At 45.9% G+C, this 18,428-nt stretch overlaps 1 protein-coding gene across 2 annotated transcripts in view; it reads right to left on the bottom strand.

Moving 5' to 3' along the window:
* The window catches only part of PCSK5 (proprotein convertase subtilisin/kexin type 5), a 475,536-nt gene that overhangs the window by 24,700 nt on the left and 432,408 nt on the right, over window positions 1-18,428 (bottom strand). For both annotated transcript variants that reach the window (XM_023213308.1, XM_031934085.1), the window contains 4 exons: window positions 16,808-17,025; window positions 14,653-14,889; window positions 9,713-9,943; window positions 5,357-5,534 (listed from right to left, as the gene is read on the bottom strand). In XM_023213308.1, coding sequence (XP_023069076.1) covers window positions 5,357-5,534; window positions 9,713-9,943; window positions 14,653-14,889; window positions 16,808-17,025 — 864 coding nt within the window. The remainder of the gene's footprint in view (window positions 1-5,356; window positions 5,535-9,712; window positions 9,944-14,652; window positions 14,890-16,807; window positions 17,026-18,428) is intronic.

Here is an 18,428-nt window from a genome sequence, read left to right as displayed (position 1 = left end):
TGCTTGTCACACCTAGTAGCACCTCCATTGTTGCTAGCTACCATTGCCTTTTTCTACCATGTGCCTCTCCAAATTCATGCTTTAAGTTGTGGTTAATGGTTGGCATCAGAGAATGGAAGGATTTGAAAAAAATTTTTTTTTTTTAAATAGTGATGGATGTCTCACTGTGTTGGCCTGGCCATTCAGAGGTACATTTAAAAGATCCATCCAGGCTGGGTGCAGTGGCTCGCACCTGTAATTATAGCACTTTGGGAAGCCAACATGGTTGGATCACTTGAGGTCAGAAGTTTGAGACCAGCCTGGCCAACATGGTGAAACCCTGTCTCTACTAAAAATACAAAAATTATCCAGATGTGGTAGCATGTGCCTGTAATCCCAGCTACTTGGGAGGTTGATGCAGGAGAATCATTTGAACCTGCGAGGTAGAGGTTGCAGTGAGCTGAGATCATGCCACTGCACTCCAGCCTAGGCAATAATGTGAGACTCCGTCTCAAAAAAAGAGATCCATCTGGCCAAGCACAGTGGCTCACACCTGTAATCCCAGCACTTTGGGAGGCCAAGATGAGAGGATGGCTTGAGGTTAGGAGTTCGAGACCAGCCTGGTCAATCAACATGGTGAAACCTCATCTCTACTACAAGTACAAACAAAAAAACAAAAATAGCCAGATGTGGTGTGTAGTCCCGGCTACTTGGGTGGCTGACGCATGAGAATCATTTGAACACAGGAGAGTGAGCTGAGAACACACCACTGCGCTCTAGTCTGGGTGACAGAGTGAGACTGTCAGAAATAAAATAAAATAAAAGATAACATAAATAAAAGAAATGTACCTCTGAATTATTCTTCTAATTTGTCAACTAAAAAACAGATTTTGAAATAGGAGGTGACAAGTGTGATATTGACATTTACGTAACAGATATAACCTTGTTTGAAAAGATTTTTGGAGGTTAAATATAATAACTATAAGCACTATTCATTAAGTTTCTACTAATATGCCTGATAGTGTTCCAGGGACTTCATAAACATTATTTCACCTTGTTGAACCTGCAAATGAGACCCGAGAGTGTGGAAGTTACCACTCGCCCTCGGGAACAAGACTGCAGTTTTAAATCCCAGTCATACCACTTACAAGCTGTGTGACCTTGGGCCAGTCACTCAACATCTCTGTGCCTCAGGTTTCTCATCTATAAGATGGGGCTAGTGTTAGTACCTACAATTAAACGTGTGATTACTGAGAAAGGGGTGGGGACCTGATGGGCACTTTATAAATAATTAATGTACATTAGTGATAATTATAAATTGTATGATTTATCCTCATAGCAAATCTTATGATGTAGGTATTATTATCTTTATTTTACAGAAGCAAACATTGAGGCTTAGAGAATTTAGACAACTTGCTTAAAGTCAGTTAGTGAAGTGGGACAATATGATTTGAGCTTAACTGTTAAACGCTTAACAAAATAGTGCATTAATTGAAGGTAAACAAAGGTTTGCAAGCAACACATAAGAGGGTAACAAAATTCTTGCTAAGGATGAGCTTCTAAAGGTCATCTGATTCATCTCTGTATCTCTAGACATCAGCACCACTAAACCCATCCTAGAAACCTAAAGGTTCATCTTTGTTTTCTCTGGTGCAACACTACAGGTCCCAATGGGCTTTTTTTGTAGACTGAGTCAGCTCCATGAACTTGCTGAGAACTCACACCATGCCTAGGTTATGCTGAGCCTTGCTCTATTTAGCCACCGTCACTGATCTGAGGGAGCACACTGGAACCTCAGTGGCCCAGCTTGTGGTAACTGGAGACCTGCTTCACTTTCTGCAGGTATGTGAAGAACAATGACTACTATGTGTCAATTTATAAGACTGAGGTATCTGGGAGACAAGGCGATGATGAGCTGAGTGGCTGACAAAGCCCACATAAGACTCAAGAAAAGAAACCATCAGGGAAAAGTGAAATCTACACAGAGCAGAGGGAATACATAGGAGTAGAGTCAGAAGATGGAATTTTTACTCCTGGCTCCGCCATGTATTAGTAGCTCCATGACTTTGGGCAAGTCACTTAACCCCTCTGAGCCTCAGTTTCTTCATCTGTAAAATGGAGAGACTAATAGCAACCTCATGAGATTGTTGTAGAATCAAATCATAATGTAAAGATACATTGTGAGTGGAAATACTTTGTAACTCTTAAGCAGCATACAAAAGTTTTTTTTTACCTAATGTTTTTATTGTAGATTGTTATAAAGATGAAAATCATCAGTAGGAACTGTGGGAAAGAAAGCTTGTCAATTTTAAGTAGGTTTTTTAAATTATCAAGGAGTAATGCTAAAAGAGACAACAAAGAGTTTATTGGACCAGATTAAAAGAGTACAACACCACTGCTTGCTTCAGTCTCCCAGCCTTGAAGAGCATAAGCACAAGCAGTAACCTAGGCTTTAAATAAACTTCTCTGAGTTAAACACCAAAATAATTATGTGGGTTGGGATAGGGTGCAGAGAAGTATATATCTACTTTTCCAAGGCAGTGATTTAACATACGAGGCTTATGCCAAGCATGTGGAACACTTATTTTACTAAAGGAAGAGTTCTCCTCTTATACCTCATGAATATTCAATTTCTTCTTTATTAAAGGGATCTATGGCAACCTGTGCCTCCCCCCACCAGCGCCGGGGAACTTCACACACCGTGGAACAACTGTCTTCTTAATTCCATGGTCTGCATTCCACCTAGATCACTGGATGATTAAGCACCCTTTTTGTGCTTGAGAGTATTTACTGACTTGATTTGAGGAAGATGGGAGCCAGATCTTTTCAGACGCTTACTAGGGTGATGCAGAAGGCTAAGCCAGGTAGCTTCATCCCTGTTTTTTTTTTTTTTTTTTTTTTTGACAGAGTCTTTTTCTCTTGCCCAGGCTGGAGTGCAGTGGTATGATCTTGGCTCACTGAAACCTTTGCCTCCAGGTTCAAGCAATTCTCATGCCTCAGATTCCCGAGTAGCTGGGATCACAGGCGCCTGCCAACACACCCTGCTAATTTTTGTATTGTTAGTAGAGACAGGGTCTCATCATGTTGGCAAGGCTGGTCTTGAACTCCTGGCCTCAAGTGATCTGCCCGCCTCAGTCTCTGCAAGTGCTGGAATTACAGGCATGAGCCACCACGCCTGTCCATCCATCTCTGTTCTTGTCTGGCAGGTCCCTTTCTTCCTTGATCTATATGGCTGGTGTTTTTCTTTCTGAGACAGTCTTGCTCTGTCACCCAGGCTTGAGTGCAGTGGTATGATCTTGGCTCACTTTAACCTCCTCCTCCTGGGTTCAAGCAATTCTCCTGCCTCAGCCACACAAGTAGCTGGGATTACATGCACCTGCCACCATGCCTGGCTAGTTTTTGTATTTTTAGTAGAGATGGGGTTTCACCCTGTTGGCCAGGCTGGTCTTGAACTCCTAACCTTGTGAACTGCCCACCTTGGCCTCCCAAAGTGCTGGGATTATAGGCGTGAGCCACCATGCCTGGCCTGGCTGGTGTTTTTCAGGAGCTGCTAATGTGTGGCTCTGTGCTGAGTGTTGTAGAAGCAGATGTAAGACATAAGAGGTGTTTTTCTTCCACAACTTTATGATTTTCTTGAGAAGAGGCATACAAAAAATAAGAATAAACTCTCAAAGTCAGTGATATGGTTTGGCTCTGTGTCCAAATCTCATCTTGAATTGTACTACCATAATTCCCACGTGTTGTGGGAGGGACCCAGTGGGAGATGGTTGGATTGTGGGGGCGGTTTCCCCCATGCTGTTCTTGTGGTTGTGAATAAGCCTTACGAGATCTGATGGTTTGATAAGGAGAAACTGGTTTCACCTGGCTCTCATTCTCTCTCTTTGCCTGCCGCTATCCACGTAAGATGTGACTTGCTCCTACTTGCCTTCCGCCATGATTGTGAGGCCTCCCCATCCACGTGGAACTGCAAGTCAAATTAAACCTCTTCTGTTTGTAAATTGCCCAGTCTTGCGTATGTCTTTATCAGCCGCGTGAAAACAAACTAACACGGTCAGTCTTTCTCTTACTCATCTTATTTATATATAAAAAGTGCTCATCATGAGACGTGTTAAATAAGTAAGTGAATGAATGAGATAAATCAAAATGCAAGGCAGCATATAGCACTAAAATGAACGAAACAAGCAGTAACTGCTATAGGACTGAAGAGACGTGTCAATTTGGGTGAAAGCATTTGAGGAAGGTCTAAGGTTACAGCCCTTGATTTGGGTCTGGAAACTCCCAGTGCTCTAGGTTATTGATTGGGTAGAAAGAGTCAGCAACAGGCCTATCATCAATCTTTTACTCTTTACTGGGGATGCCCTGGGGGAAAAAAAGGATATCCTGGCAATCAGACCTTTGGATAACACTAACAGTTCTCCCTGGCAGAAAAATAATAGAGTCCTTATCCGTGAAATGCTTTTAGAGGGATACATCAAGTGTGTGTCTAGGTTGTTTATGATAACAAGACCTGTAATTTGTGGATTTATGGGGGACATGACAGGCTGGGGAATTAATGGGGAATAAATGGAGATGTTAATGGAGCTATTTCCTTTGTAAATCAATGTTCCGCATGCACTGCTGTCCTCACATAAGCAAGTTGGGAGAACGTGAGACCCTGAATTTTAAATCTGAATCAGAACAAGTCCTGAAGCCGAAGACATAGAACCTCCATTAATGGTCTTGGGCTTCTCTGAGGAAAGGATGCTTTGCTTCTGCCTTGTGATTGCTGAGACCCTTTGCCAAATTGTTTTAATTTTTAAAAATAAGGTCTTGCTCTGTCACTGAGGCTGGAGTGCCATGGGGCAGTCATAGCTTACTGCAGCCTCCAACTCCTGGGCTCAAGTGATCATGCCCAGCCTCAGCTTCCATAGAAGCTGGGACTACAGCCTCATGGTGCCACGCCCAGCTAATCTTATCTTAATATTTTACAGACGGGGTCTCACTGTGTTGCCCAGGCTGCAACTCCTTGCCTTAAGTGATCCTCCAGCCTCAACCTCCCATGTAGTTGGGATTACAGACATGAACCACAGTGCCCAGCTGCCAATATGCTTTGAATCATCAGTGAGGACTGTTGCTGAGGAAGATCAATTGCTCAGGTGAGTCTGGCTTGACAATCTGACCCTTTGTGATAACTCACTGGATCACAAGAGAAACAGCCTCTCCTGTTTCTCTTCTGTTATTGTGAATTGGTTCATCTTTGCTCCTTACTAGCACTGAGACTTCAACCTGGTTTTATAAGTGTTCTGAATCTTAGTTTCCTCATTTGTAAAATGGGTTGATATCTGGTGTGACTGTGGAATTACATGGGTGGGGCGGGGGGAATGTATTGAGCACTTACCCTTCCCTGCACTGGAGCAGGCACTCTTTTCCCAGCTGGAACCAGCCTGGTCGGCAGGAGTGGCACTGCCTGCTGTGTCTCCCTTCACATGTCCTGCAAGAGTTGTGGCAGCGGGCACACTGGTGGCTGTCCTCATCAGCATAATAGCCCTCTGGGCAGTCCTTCACACAGGTTGTGTCTGTCATGGGAGGAAAAATGTCTATTTGGACATTGAGCATGACACATGTCTCCCCTGTGTTCTCCCTCCTGTGTACCATGGTAGGAGAGAGGAGAGGACTGCAGGAAGAATGGGACGATGTCCCTGTGAGCTGATGGATATGTTTGGGAACTAAGATGAGTGTCCAAGAAACAGAATTGCCCTAAGGCCATGAGGAATACAAGGAAAACAGAAGTCAGTGATATGGTTTTGCTCTGTGTCCCACCCATATCTCATCAGTGATCCCATCGCATCTCATCAGAGATCCAAATCTCATCTGTGTCCCACCCAAATCTCTCAGTGGATTAGCCGTGGTGGGTAGAACAGAAACCACAGTCCAGTGACTGTGGATGTTGGCAATGACTCATAGTCCAGCTCATGTATCTGGCTAACTAGGGGGAAGCCCTAGCTTCCTAAAGAAAAAACATCTCTGTATGAGTCTCTTATTGCTGTTCTTACCAAGTATCCCCAACTTGGGGGCTTGAAACAACAATTTATTATCTTACCGTTCTGGAGGTCAGAAGTCCAAAATAGATCCACAGGGCTCTGTTCCTTTTAGAGGCTCTAGGAGGGAATCTGTTTCCTTTCCTTTTCCACCTGCTAAAGTTCACCTGCATGCCTTGGCTCATGGCCCCTTCCTCCGTCTTCAAAGGCAGCAGTGCCATAGCTTCCCTCTGTCCCTCTGCTTCTGACCACATCACCTTCTACTACTGACTCTGATCCCCCGGCATCTCTCTTATCAGACCGGGGGATGGCATTGGGTCTACATGGATAATGCAGGATAATCTCTCTATGCTGAGATCCTTAATTAAATCACAGCACCAAAGTCCCTTTTACCAAGTAGAGTAATACATTTACAGGATCTGGGGATGAGGATGTGACATCTTCAGGGGGGCCATTATTCAGTCTAGCACAACGTCCAAAAAAAGTATCTAATTTATAAATAGCCTGACCTTGGTGGTGTAGTGGTGTGGGACAGGGTGGAGAGAATGTGAGGAGACCAGGCTGAGCAAATCTGCACCCACCCCCAGGGGGACTACACCTCTGTGTCCTACACCAGCGCTGAAGCCTCAGCTCTAGTCTAATCTGCAGCCTCGGATGACGGGAAGACCACTTTGTGGAGGCAAGATGTCTTCTCTGTATGAAGGCATCTGAGATGATGACTGGTGGCACTCTAGATTGGAGGTAAGTAGAAAAGAAGGTTTTGGGAATCTTCCCATGGGATTACGTGGAAGACGTGGCTGGAGGGAATGCTTTTATGAAGTAGCAACTGCTGGGAAGGAGAGTCACAGAGATTTGTGGGCCAGGAGCTAAGGTAGATGGATAGAGAAGACTGGTTTCTCTGAGTGTTTTCTATTGTGAAGTGATCAGGAATGATATTGAGAATAGGCCTCCCTGTGTCTTAGCAAGGGGATGGTGTCCTCCCTCAATATGAAGAGGAAAAACTTGCCGCACATGTCTTTAAAACATTTTTCTTTTATTAATGTTTAAACTTTTAAAATTTAAAATTTGTATTTTTATTTTTTCCATTTTTTGTAGAGATGAAGTCTCACTATGTTGCCTAGACTGGCCTTGAACTCCTGGACTCAAGCAATCCTCCTGCCTTGACCTCCCAAAGTGCTGGGATTACAGGCATGAGCCACTGCGCCCAGACCACCACACATGTCTATTTGGAGTTTCACGCTTCTCAGGTCTACTCTCCTGGTGGGGGAGAAAAGTGCTCATACTTCCTGGTCTTCACCATATTCATGTCTCCCTTCTGTCTCCTATGGCTTCTTTTTTAGTTAAGTTTTGTTTCATTTTCTTTCTCCTATGCTTGTTTTAAGCCTAGTCACAGTATCCCTGGAAACCTGAGGGTATTGCTTCATATTAGCAATAACCTTCAAACTGGATCTGTGGGACGTGGCCAACATTGACCTGTGTCACATTTTCCTCAAGATTTCTTAATCAACCATGCTAAATGGAGGGGAAATTTTGACGAGGAGGTGAATATCTACATGTTCTTGAAGTGTAACTCCACAGGCTATTAGTTACAAGGGAATAAATAGTAATTATGTAGTAGAGAAACTGAACATCTTGGCCAGGTGATCAACATTAATATCACCGAGGAGAGGCAGGTGGAGATCACGTTCCTCCAGATGTGACTCTTGGAGGATACATCACTTCTGAAGTATGCTGGCCAAGCACGCACACTGCAACTCATCACGGACAACTTCACACTCACCCAAAAGGAAAAATGAAGACTGTATTTTTCTTTTCTCTTTTCTTTTCTTTTTTTTTCTTGAGATGGAGTCTTGCTTTGTTACCCAGGCTGGAGTGTAGTGGCGTGATCTTGGCTCACTGCAACCTCTGCCTCCCGGGTTCAAGCGATTCTCCTGCCTTAGCCTCCTGAGTAGCTGGTACTACAGGTGCCCACCACCACGCCCAGCTAAATTTTGCATTTTTAGTAGAGACAGGGTTTCACCATGTTGGTCAGGCTGGTCTTGAACTCCTGACCTCATGATCTGCCTGCCTCGGCCTCCCAAAGTGCTGGGATTACAGGTGTGAGCCACCACACCTGGCCAAGACTGTATTTTTCTAAAGCATTGATATTGTAAAAGAAAAAGAAAGTCTGTGGAAACATTTCCATGTGGATATGGAAGGGCCTGGCATAGTGGTTCATGCCTGTAATCCCAGCACTTTGGGAGGTTGAGGCAGGAGAATAGCTAGAGCACAGGAATTCGAGACCAGCTTGGGGAACACAGTGAGACCCTTGTCTCTAAAAAGAAAAAAAAAATTAGCTGGACATGACATGGAAGGATCAGACATGGTGGCTCATGTCTGTGATCCCATCCCACCTACTTGGGAGACTGAGGCAGGAGGATCTCTTTTTTTTTTTTTTTTGAGACGGAGTCTTGCTCTGTTGCCCAGGCTGAGTGCAGTGGCGCAATCTTGGCTCACTGCCAGCTCCGCCTCCCAGGTTCACACCATTCTCCTGCCTCAGCCTCCAGAGTGGCTGGGATTACCACGCCCAGCTAATTTTTTTGTATTTTTTTTTTTTAGTAGAGACGGGGTTTCACTGTGTTACCCAGGATGGTCTTGATCTCCTGACCTCGTGATCTGCCCGCCTCGGCCTCCCAAAGTGCAGGAGGATCTCTTGAGCCCAGGAGTTCAAGGCTGCAGTAAGCCATGATCATGCCACTGCACTCCAGCAGCCTGGGTACTGCGCCTGGCCACCTTGTATCTTAAAACAAAAAACAAAAACAAACAGAAATGTGGCTAGGCATGGGGCTCACCCCTGTAATCCCAGCACTTTGAGAGGCTGAGGAGTGCAGACTGCTTGAGGCCAGGAGTTCAAGACCAGTCTGGCCAACATGGTGAAGCCCCATCTCTACCAAAAATATGAAAAAAAAAAAAAAAAAAAAAAAAATTAGCCAGACACGGTGGTGCCCACTTGTGATCCCAGCTACTCAGGAGACTAAGGCATGAGAATTGCTTGAACCCAGGAGTCAGAGGTTGCAGTGAGCCGAGATCATGCCACTGCACTCCACTCTGAACAACAGAGTGAGACTCCTTCCAACAAACAACAAACAAACAAAAAGGGACATGGAAGCTAAATGAAACAATGGACTCTAGACTGAATCCTAAAGGGGCACTGAGAAAATTTTAATGTGGTGCCTGTAGTCCCAGCTACTCGGGAGGCTGAGACAGGAGAATGGCATGAACCTGGGAGGCGGAGCTTGCAGTGAGCCGAGATCACGCCACTGCACTCCAGCCTGGGTGATGAGCAAGACTCCATCTCTGAGGAAGTATTTATGGGAAAGGGGCCATGATGTATGCCTTCAAATGGCTTCGAAAAATATATATTGGGAATGATGTACATGTATACATTGAAAGAGTGAGAGAGAGAGAACGAGCGAGAAGGGGAGAGAGCCCGCAAACAAATGATAAAGCAAATGGGGTAGAAGATGAGCAATTTGCGAACTGGATGAAGCACATCCGTGTGCTGTCCTTTGTACAGTTCTTACTCTTGCATCTTTTCTGTAGGTTGGAACATTTCCCAAACACAAAGCAAAAAATCAAAAAGAAAGAAGCCAGTATCTACTGGACAAGGCAGTGTGCAAGGCAGTTTCCCAGAGGGAGGGAAACACAAAGCCCTCCTTGGAGGAGAAGTAACTCACTGAGAAGAAGGCTGACCCTGGGGCATGTTTGACACTGGTCCTCCGCCGGCCCCGTGCAGTGGAGGCACTTAGTGTGGCAGGGCTTGCACCCGGGAGCATCCTCATCCCAGTACTCGGAGGGGGCACATTTCTTGTTGGCCTGGCAGCTCCCATGAGGATTCATCCTCAGGCCTTTCTGACAGGCGATGCAGGTCCCAGACGATGAGCAGATCAAGCAGGACTTGTGACAATCTGTGGGCATGGAGGGGCAGCAGACAGAGTGAGCAAGAGCCAGGATGGCCGTCGGGGGAATGGGCTTCCCCTGGGAAAGGGTGTTCACATTCCTTCCACATTTCTTCCGGAGATTTCCAGAGCTCTGGGCCGAGGGCGTGGGACCATGAGTTGGGTACAGCCCTTGAGCTCTGGGATGGACCGTTCTTTTGCAAAATGAGAGGAAAGTATTATTTTATTTTCTCTGTTGTATCCAGGGAGTGCCTTCCTGCAACAGCCACTTCAGAAATATTAGTAAGGCTCACTATAATTACCCAAACTGCAACAAAATATAACAAGCCATTCTGTAACAGCACCGAATTTTCCACCATCACCTCTACTGTTATGGTCCTCCAGTCACCTCCGGAGTACCTTGAACTTATCGCCAATACAGCAATTGTTGGAATGTATTTAATTGTCTGTTGACAAAGGAAGGTCCCTTTTGCATTTATTTTTGAATACATAGTGCCTATGAAAGAGCCTGGCATGTAACAGGAATCGATAATTATTTGTTAGAAAAAGAAAATAACAATTCTCTTCCACCTCTAGGTTTTCTTTTTCTGTATTTAAATAGAGATGGGGGCTGGATACAGTGGCTTACGCCTGTAATCCTGGCACTTTGGGAGGCCAAGATGGGTGGATTGCTTGAGCCCAGAAGTTCGAGACCAGCCTCAGCAATGTGGCAAAACACTGTCTCTAGAAAAAACACAAAAAGTAGCAGGGCATGGTGGTGGGCATCTGTAGTCCCAGCTACTCAGGAGGCTAAGGTGGAAGGATCTCCTGAACCCAGGAGGTCAAGGCTGAAGTGAGCTGTGATCACACCACTGCACTCCAGCCTGGGTGACAGAGCAAGACCCTGTCTCAGGAAAAAAAAAAAAAAAAAAAAAAAAGGGGCCTTCACTTTGCTGCCTAGGCTGGTCTTGAACTCCTGGCCTCAAGTGATTTTTCTGCCTTGGCCTCCCAAAGGGCTGGGATTACAGGCACGAGCCACTGCACCAGGCCGACCGTCTCTGGGATTTAGGAGTTGCTGTTCTCTCTGCCTAGAATTCTCTTCTCACAGATGCATGCATGGTTTGCTTCCTCCCTTTCTCAATGAAATCTAAGGCATCTCTCAAGTTTTATCTCCATCCTGCCTATCTTCCTGTCCTGCCCCTCTGCCTTACTTTTGCTCTTGGCTTATGGTCTTTAGTACCTGTCTTCCCTAATAGAATGTGAGCTCCATGAGGGCAGGGACTCTGTCTCACTCCCTGCTGTTCCCCAGGCCTGAAAGAGCACATGGCACATAGCGGGCCCCCCTATAAGCATTCCCTGGGTGGATACATGCATGGTATTATTATTGTTTATATTATCCTCTCATTTTATCTAAATCAGGAAGTTGAGGCTGGACATGCTAGGTCACTCACGCTAAGTAGTATCAGGAGTTGAGCCCAGGATCTCAGCCACTGCCTCCCTGCTTCTGCCCCAGTGCCTCAGGAAATGTATGGGACTTTTAGAGGTGTCTGTACTATCTATTAGGGGATAATCTGCGTGATTGGAATGGATCCAAAGTCCTTGTGTTTCTTAGAGAAGATCCTGCTTGCAGATTTTTTTTTTTTTTCCCTATAGGTTCTTGCTCCATCACCAGGCTAGAGTGCAGTGATGTGATCATGGCTCACTGAAACATTGACCTCCCAGGCTAAAGTGATGTCCCCATCTCAGCCTCTCAAGTAGCTGGGACTACAGGCACACACCACCACATCTGGCTAATTTTTGTATTATTATTTTTGTTTTAGAAATAGGGTCTTGCTATGTTGCCCAGGCTGGTCTCAGATTCTTCCCGCCTTGGCCTCCCAAAGAGATTACAGATGTGAGCCACCGTGCCCAGCTGAGATTGCTCCATTCTAAATGCTTCTCTACATTTCCCTAAATCTTAATTTTCAGATCAGGTTCTTTGTGTTATCTCTCTGGAAAGTCAGGCTCTCACTGTGTTTCTTCCAATACCACATTCCTTCCCATCCCTTTGGTCTGGTAGAAAGTGCAATGGCGGCTGGGTGCAGTGGCTCATACCTGTAATCCCACCGCTTTGGGAGGCCGAGGCGGGCGGATCACCTAAGGTCGGGAGTTCGAGTCCACCCTGACCAACATGGAGAAACCCCATCTCTACTAAAAATACAAAATTAGCCGGGCATGGTGGCACATGCCTGTAAATCCAGCTACTCGGGAGGCTGAGGCAGGAGAATCGCTTGAACCAGGGAGGCGGAGGTTGCGGTGAGTTGAGATCACACCATTGCACTCTAGCCTGGGCAACAAGAGGGAAAAACCCCATCCCAAAAAAAAAAAAAAAAAAAAAAAAAAAAGAAAGAAAAGAAAAAGAAAGAAAGTTCAATGGCATTATAGGGAGACGCCTCAAGTGAGTTTTCAACTCTGTCCTCACCAGGTGCTTAACTTCTCAAAGCATCTATTTGCTTTTCCGAAAAATGGAGAAAATTGCCATTTACCTCATTGGCTCTCAACCCACACTAAGCATCAGAATTACTGGCAGTTGGAGAAGGAATTACAATGTTGGGTGTAGGCATCTGTGGTTGTTAGAGCTGCCCAGGTGATTCTAATGGGCAACCAGGGGCCTTTCTCAAGGAGATAATTAAATCAGATAAATTAAGAAAACATACTCTGAGACCTGTAAAGCTCTCTGTATGGTAAATTACTTTCATTATTCAACACCAGAGAAAGGCCAGAAGTTGAACCTCAGTTCCTGCCCTCGCACAGGCAAGATGGCGCTGAAGGCCTGCGGCTGAGTCTCTCACCTCCCAGAAGCCGTCCCCAGCTCCACAGCCTGCCTCCTACGTGAACGGCCGCCTCTTCTGCATGCGGGCACAGCCTTGACATCCATGCTTTTTCACATATGGGCAGGTAGGACATTAACACTAAATAGTGCTTTATATAAAACACACAAAAAGGCATATCCACATCACAAGGCTGGAGCAGAAAGCCTTCAGGACGGAGACACATCTTCATGTCCTACCAAAAACCTTCCCCTGAGTATGTCCTAGGGCGTGGGTGTCCCAGGGTTTCTCAGTGGAAGGTCATGCTCAGACTCTCGCGGTTGTTAGGGGAACTGCCTCTGGACATCTATCTCGTGTTTGCTTGGGGGCAACATAGTGGGGGTGAAGGACCGCGGGCTGCCTCATCGGAGTGAATCCTGGGGCTCTAGAAAAGCCCCCTGGCCCACAACATTTCTCTCACTTGCTAGAGAATTCTAGAGTGCATAACTTATTTTATTTTTCTGTTCCTTGATAATGAATAAGAGGCAAATTATTCATGCCGAGCTAAAACATAAGGAGGTAGAAATAATAGCAGAGCCTTTCTGGAACATGTAGGGACTGAGTGGGAGTGGAAATGGGGACCTTGGAGCAGGAATTGAAAGATATGAAGAGGAAGGTGGGGAGCTTCCAGGGAGCAAACCATGAAGGGAGGCTGGGCGCGGTGGCACACGCCTGTAATCCCAGCACTTTGGGAGGCTGGGGTGAGGTTAGGCATTTGAGACCAGCCTGGCCAACATGGTGAAACCCTGTCTCTACTAAAAATACAAAAATTAGCTGGGTGTGGTGGCAGGTGCCAGTAATCCCAGCTACTCAGCAGGCTGTAGCAGGAGAACCACTTGAACCCGGGAGGTGGAGGCTGCAGTGAGCCGAGATCACACCACCGTACTCCAGCCTGGGCAACAGAGCGAGACTCCATCTCAAGAACAACAACAACAACAACAAAACATGGGCCTAGTGCTGTGGCTCACGCTTGTAATCCCAGCACTTTGGAAGGGTGAGGCAGGAGGATCACTTGAGGTCAGGAGTTCGAGACCAGTTGTCTCTACTGAAAATACAAAACTTAGCAGGGTATGATGGCACATGCCTGTAGTCCCAGTTATTCGGGAGCCTGAGGCAGGTGAATCGCTTGAACCCAGGAGGCAGAGGTTATAGTGAGCCGAGATCGTGCCACCATATTCCAGCCGACAGAGTAAGACTCTGTCTCAAAAAAAAAAAAAAAAAATCACCCATGAAGGGAGACAAGAGGCACCAAGAAAGTTTTTTTTTGCTTGTGCTATGAACTTTTAATGGCTTAACATTTCAAGAAAAGTCTCGGGTAACTTGTGAAGGCTCTTCCTCTCTGCTGTAAATCTTTATATGAGAACTTTTTTTGACCAGCAGTTCATAGCCACTATTGTGAGCAAGGTCCATGTGATTTGTCACTAATAAAAGTTACCTGTACAAAGCTTATGAGCGATTCATTTAAAAATTATTTACAACTGATTAAAAATATGCCTCCTTGAGTGAGAGGGTAAGAGGGTAAGTGAGAGGATGAGACAGGCTGGACATGGTGGCTCACACCTGTAATCCCAGCACTTTGGGAGGCCAAGGCAGAGGATTGCTTGAAACCAGGAGTTCAAGACTAGCCTGGGCAACATTCTGTGTTCCCAGCAACACTGGAGGCTGAAGTGGGAGGATCACTTGAGCCCAGGAGGCAGAGGCTTCAGTAAGCCATGTTCATGCCACTGAACTCGAACCTGGGAGACAGAGGGAGACCTTGTCGCAAAAAAAAAAAAAAAAAAAAAAAAAAAAAAAAGGATGACGGCGCGGGGGCTGGGGCTGGGGCTGGGGCTGGGGCTGGAACTGGAACTGCAAACCCCGGCGCCTATTTTGAATCCCAGAAGTCTTTACCTCTGCACTCCTTAGTCTCTTTTTCATAATAGGTTCTTGCTGGACACTCCTCCAAGCACAGCCCATCATAGAGGACCCAGGAACTCTCACGACAGAGCTCGCAGTCGTCGACTTTGGGGCCACTGCACTCCAGACAGTCTTTATGGCAGGGGACACAGTGGCGCGAGTCTGCGTAGAAGCCACGGGGACAGGACTGGTGGCACATATCATCATGCAGGAAGAACGCAGGCATGCACTCTGGGGAAAGGAGGAAGCAGCAAGTTATCCCCGGGGGACAAGAGAAAGGACTTCATTGTCCGCAGTGGGCCAGCTCCTCCCTCAGCACTTTGGTTGATTTGACCTGAGAGTACCCCAGCCCTTTCCCCACCTGCCAGGGCAGAGATTCGATGTCTAACAAGCCCTGCCTTGGGAGGAGGAGGTCACACATGGTGACCATATTAGATGGTGCTGGACTTACGCACTGAAATGGTCTGCCCTTTGGAGGTGCAAAAAATTGCAACGCTGCAAAAGACAAGGATGGCTGAGAGGCTGGTGGTATTGTTTGAAAACCCTGAAGAGCATTAACAGATTTAAAAAAATGTATCGGGAACTTCACACTCTGTTCGATACAGAAAGCAGTTTAGGAATGGTTGGATTAGTTAACTTTTCATTCATTGATCAGGTACAACAATGAATACAGGATTAATCAGTGTGAAGAATACATTGTGGGTTTATTTTATTTGTGTTCATTTTCTTACTTTGGGGGGAGTCCTGGAAAACACTTGAGGTCACACCAAGAGAATACTTTGGATAGGACAGCACCAGTTAAATGAGTCTGTCTTATTCTGGAGAGAAAATTGAACAGCTTCTTTTGGGGAGATAATTCCTGAGGGAAAAAAACAACAAAACCTGTTCGTAGCCAGAGCGGTCATCTCAGTCATAGTTGCCCAAACTTTTCTTTCTTATCCTTTTTAACAATTGTAGTTTTCTAGCTACCTCTGTGTTTTGTGGCTTACTATCAGTCTATAAGATTTTGTGTTCAAAAAGATGGGAACAGCTGGGCATGGTGGCTCACGCTTGTAATCCCAGCACTTTGGGAGGCCGAGGCCGGCGGATCACCTAATGTCAGGAGTTCAAGACCAGCCCGACCAACATGGAGAAACCACGTCTCTACTAAACATGTAAAATTAGCCGGGTGTGGTGGCACATGCCTGTAATCCCAGCTACTCTGGAGGCTGAGGCAGGACAATCGCTTAAACACGGGAGGCAGAGATTGCAGTGATCGCAGAGATCGCGCCATTGCATTTCCTTAATCTCATAACAGCAGCCTCTCAGCGGTCAGTCAAGCTAAATCCATTAGCTTATGTCTGACTTGCGAAACTCCATCTCAAGAAAAAAAAAAAAAAAAGATGAGAACATTGGGTTCTTCTCTGTATCCCCAGCACCTAGGATAGTACTTGCACACCTGCTGTGTGTGTACATGTGGGTGTGTGTGTAAGAAATCGTGCAAAAAGGGGCTCTTGCTTGTCTTAGCTCACAGTATCCGTAATGAAAAGATACTTGAGTGTATCTCATACTCATGTTTTCTTTTTTTTTTTTAATAGAGGTGTAAGGCCGGGCACGGTGGCTCACGCCTGTAATCCCAGCACTTTGGGAGGCAGAAGTGGGTGGATCACAAGGTCAAGAGCTCAAGACCAGCCTGGCCAAGATGGTGAAATCCCGTCTCTACTAAAAATACAAAAATTAGCTGGGCATGGTGGCGGGCGCCTGCAGTCCCAGCCACTCAGGAGGCCGAGGCAGGAGAATCGCCTGAACCCAGGAGGCGGAGGTTGCAGTGAGCCGAGGTCGCGCCACTGAACTCCAGCCTGAGCAGCAGAGCATGACTCATCTCAAAAAACAAAAACCAAAATAGAGATGTAGATTTCAGAGTTCACTGCATAGAGTGAGAATTGAAAACAGCTGCTCTGAATATTGTTTGAAAGTTAGGTTGGGTATTTGGCAAGCAGTACCTAAGTTACAACATACTCATGTTTTCTGATGACAGGCACAGCGACATACATTTCAGGAATGGTAGGGACACTGGTTTCCACAGCCCTTTGCCATCCACCATCAGATAATCGGCCCCCACGCAGTGGCTCAGCAGAGCCTCGCTCTCCCATGGGAAGCTCCCAGGTACCTTTGCATGTTTGCTCGTGGATGCAGTCCTGACACATCTCTGGACAGTGCTTGCACACCCCCTCCACAGCCACATGCCTCTCGGGGCAGGATTCCTGGCACACTCCGTGGTGCAGGACGAGGTCTCCTTCACAAGAATGGCAGTTGGTGGTGTTTCCTTCACACGTTCTGCAAGGAGAGCTACAACGTTCACATATGCCATCTTCTGCATAAGAGCCCCTGTGGAAGGAAAAGAGAGTGCAACTGGAGAAGCTGCCCTGCTGGAGAAGTGATTCGTTCCTGGGGAAAAGGAATTGGGGCTAAAAACAAAAGGGCTGCCGCTGTTGTCAGCTGAGAGGCATCCATGGGATTTATGAGGAAGTGAAAAAGAACATTCAGAAAAATGCAAGGAAAAGGACAGGCATTATTCTTGTGAAAGGAAAATAAATCTTGGGACCCCAATATTACTAAGCCAAATGGAAAAATCAAGCTGGGAACTGCTTAGGGCAAACCTGCCTCCCACTCTGTTCCTTAAAAAGATAGCTACTGGCCGGACGCGGTGGCTCACGCTTGTAATCCCAGCACTTTGGGAGGCCGAGGCAGGCAGATCATGAGGTCAGGAAATCAAGACCATTATGGCCAACATGGTGAAACCCTATCTCTACTAAAAATACAAAAATTAGCTTGGCGTGGTGGTGTGCGCCTATAGTCCCAGCTACTCGGGAGGCTGAGGCAGGAGAATCATTTGAACCTGGGAGGCAGAGGTTGCAGTGAGCTGATATCACACCATTGGACTCCAACCTGGCGACAGAGCGAGACTATGTCTCAAAAAAAAAAAAAAAAAAAAAAAAAAAAAAGATAGTTACTAAGATTTTAAAAAGCTACAATGGGTTGGGTAGGGTGGCTCACGCCTGTAATCCCAGCACTTTGGGAGGCCGAGACAGGTGGATCACCTGAGATCAGGAGTTTAAGACTGGCCTGGCAAAACCCCATCTCTACTAAAAATATGAAAATTAGCTGGGTGTGATGGCACATGCCTGTAGTCCCAGCTACTCAGGAGGCTGAGGCAGGAGAATGGTTTGAACCCGGAAGGTGGAGGTTGAGGTGAGTCAAGATCACACCCCTGCACTCCAGCCTGAGTGATAGAGTAAGACTCTATCTAAAAAAAAAAAAAAAAAAAAAGCTACAATGTACATCTTACATATATTGATTGATGTCTCATGTCTCCCTAAAAAGTATCAAATCAAGCTGTGCCCTGCCCACCTTGGGCGCATGTCGTCAGGACCTCCTGAGGCTACGTCACCGGCTTGTGGGCGTGTGTCCTTAACTGTGGCAAAATAAACTTTCTAAATTGACTGAGACCTGTCTCCGATATTTGGGGTTCACATTCGTGTGAATTTGATTGGTTTGAGAAGAACTGTTGTTAATTTTGTTAATTTGTGTGTAGTTTGGTCATCTTCTCTCTTCTCTATAGGACCCCCTAATTTTCATTATTGTTTCTTTCTTTTTGTTAGAGCCTAACTGTAGAGTAGAAAATATTTGTTATTCAATTAATACATTTTAAAAACATTTAATAAACTTAAAAAATATTTCCAAAAGGCTCAAAAGGGTTAATGCCCTGTCAGATTGGAACCACTGGATGC

This window comes from Piliocolobus tephrosceles, chromosome 14, assembly GCF_002776525.5.
Source record: "Piliocolobus tephrosceles isolate RC106 chromosome 14, ASM277652v3, whole genome shotgun sequence".
Taxonomy (NCBI): Eukaryota; Metazoa; Chordata; class Mammalia; order Primates; family Cercopithecidae; genus Piliocolobus; species Piliocolobus tephrosceles.
This window is presented reverse-complemented; position numbering and strand designations above follow the sequence as displayed.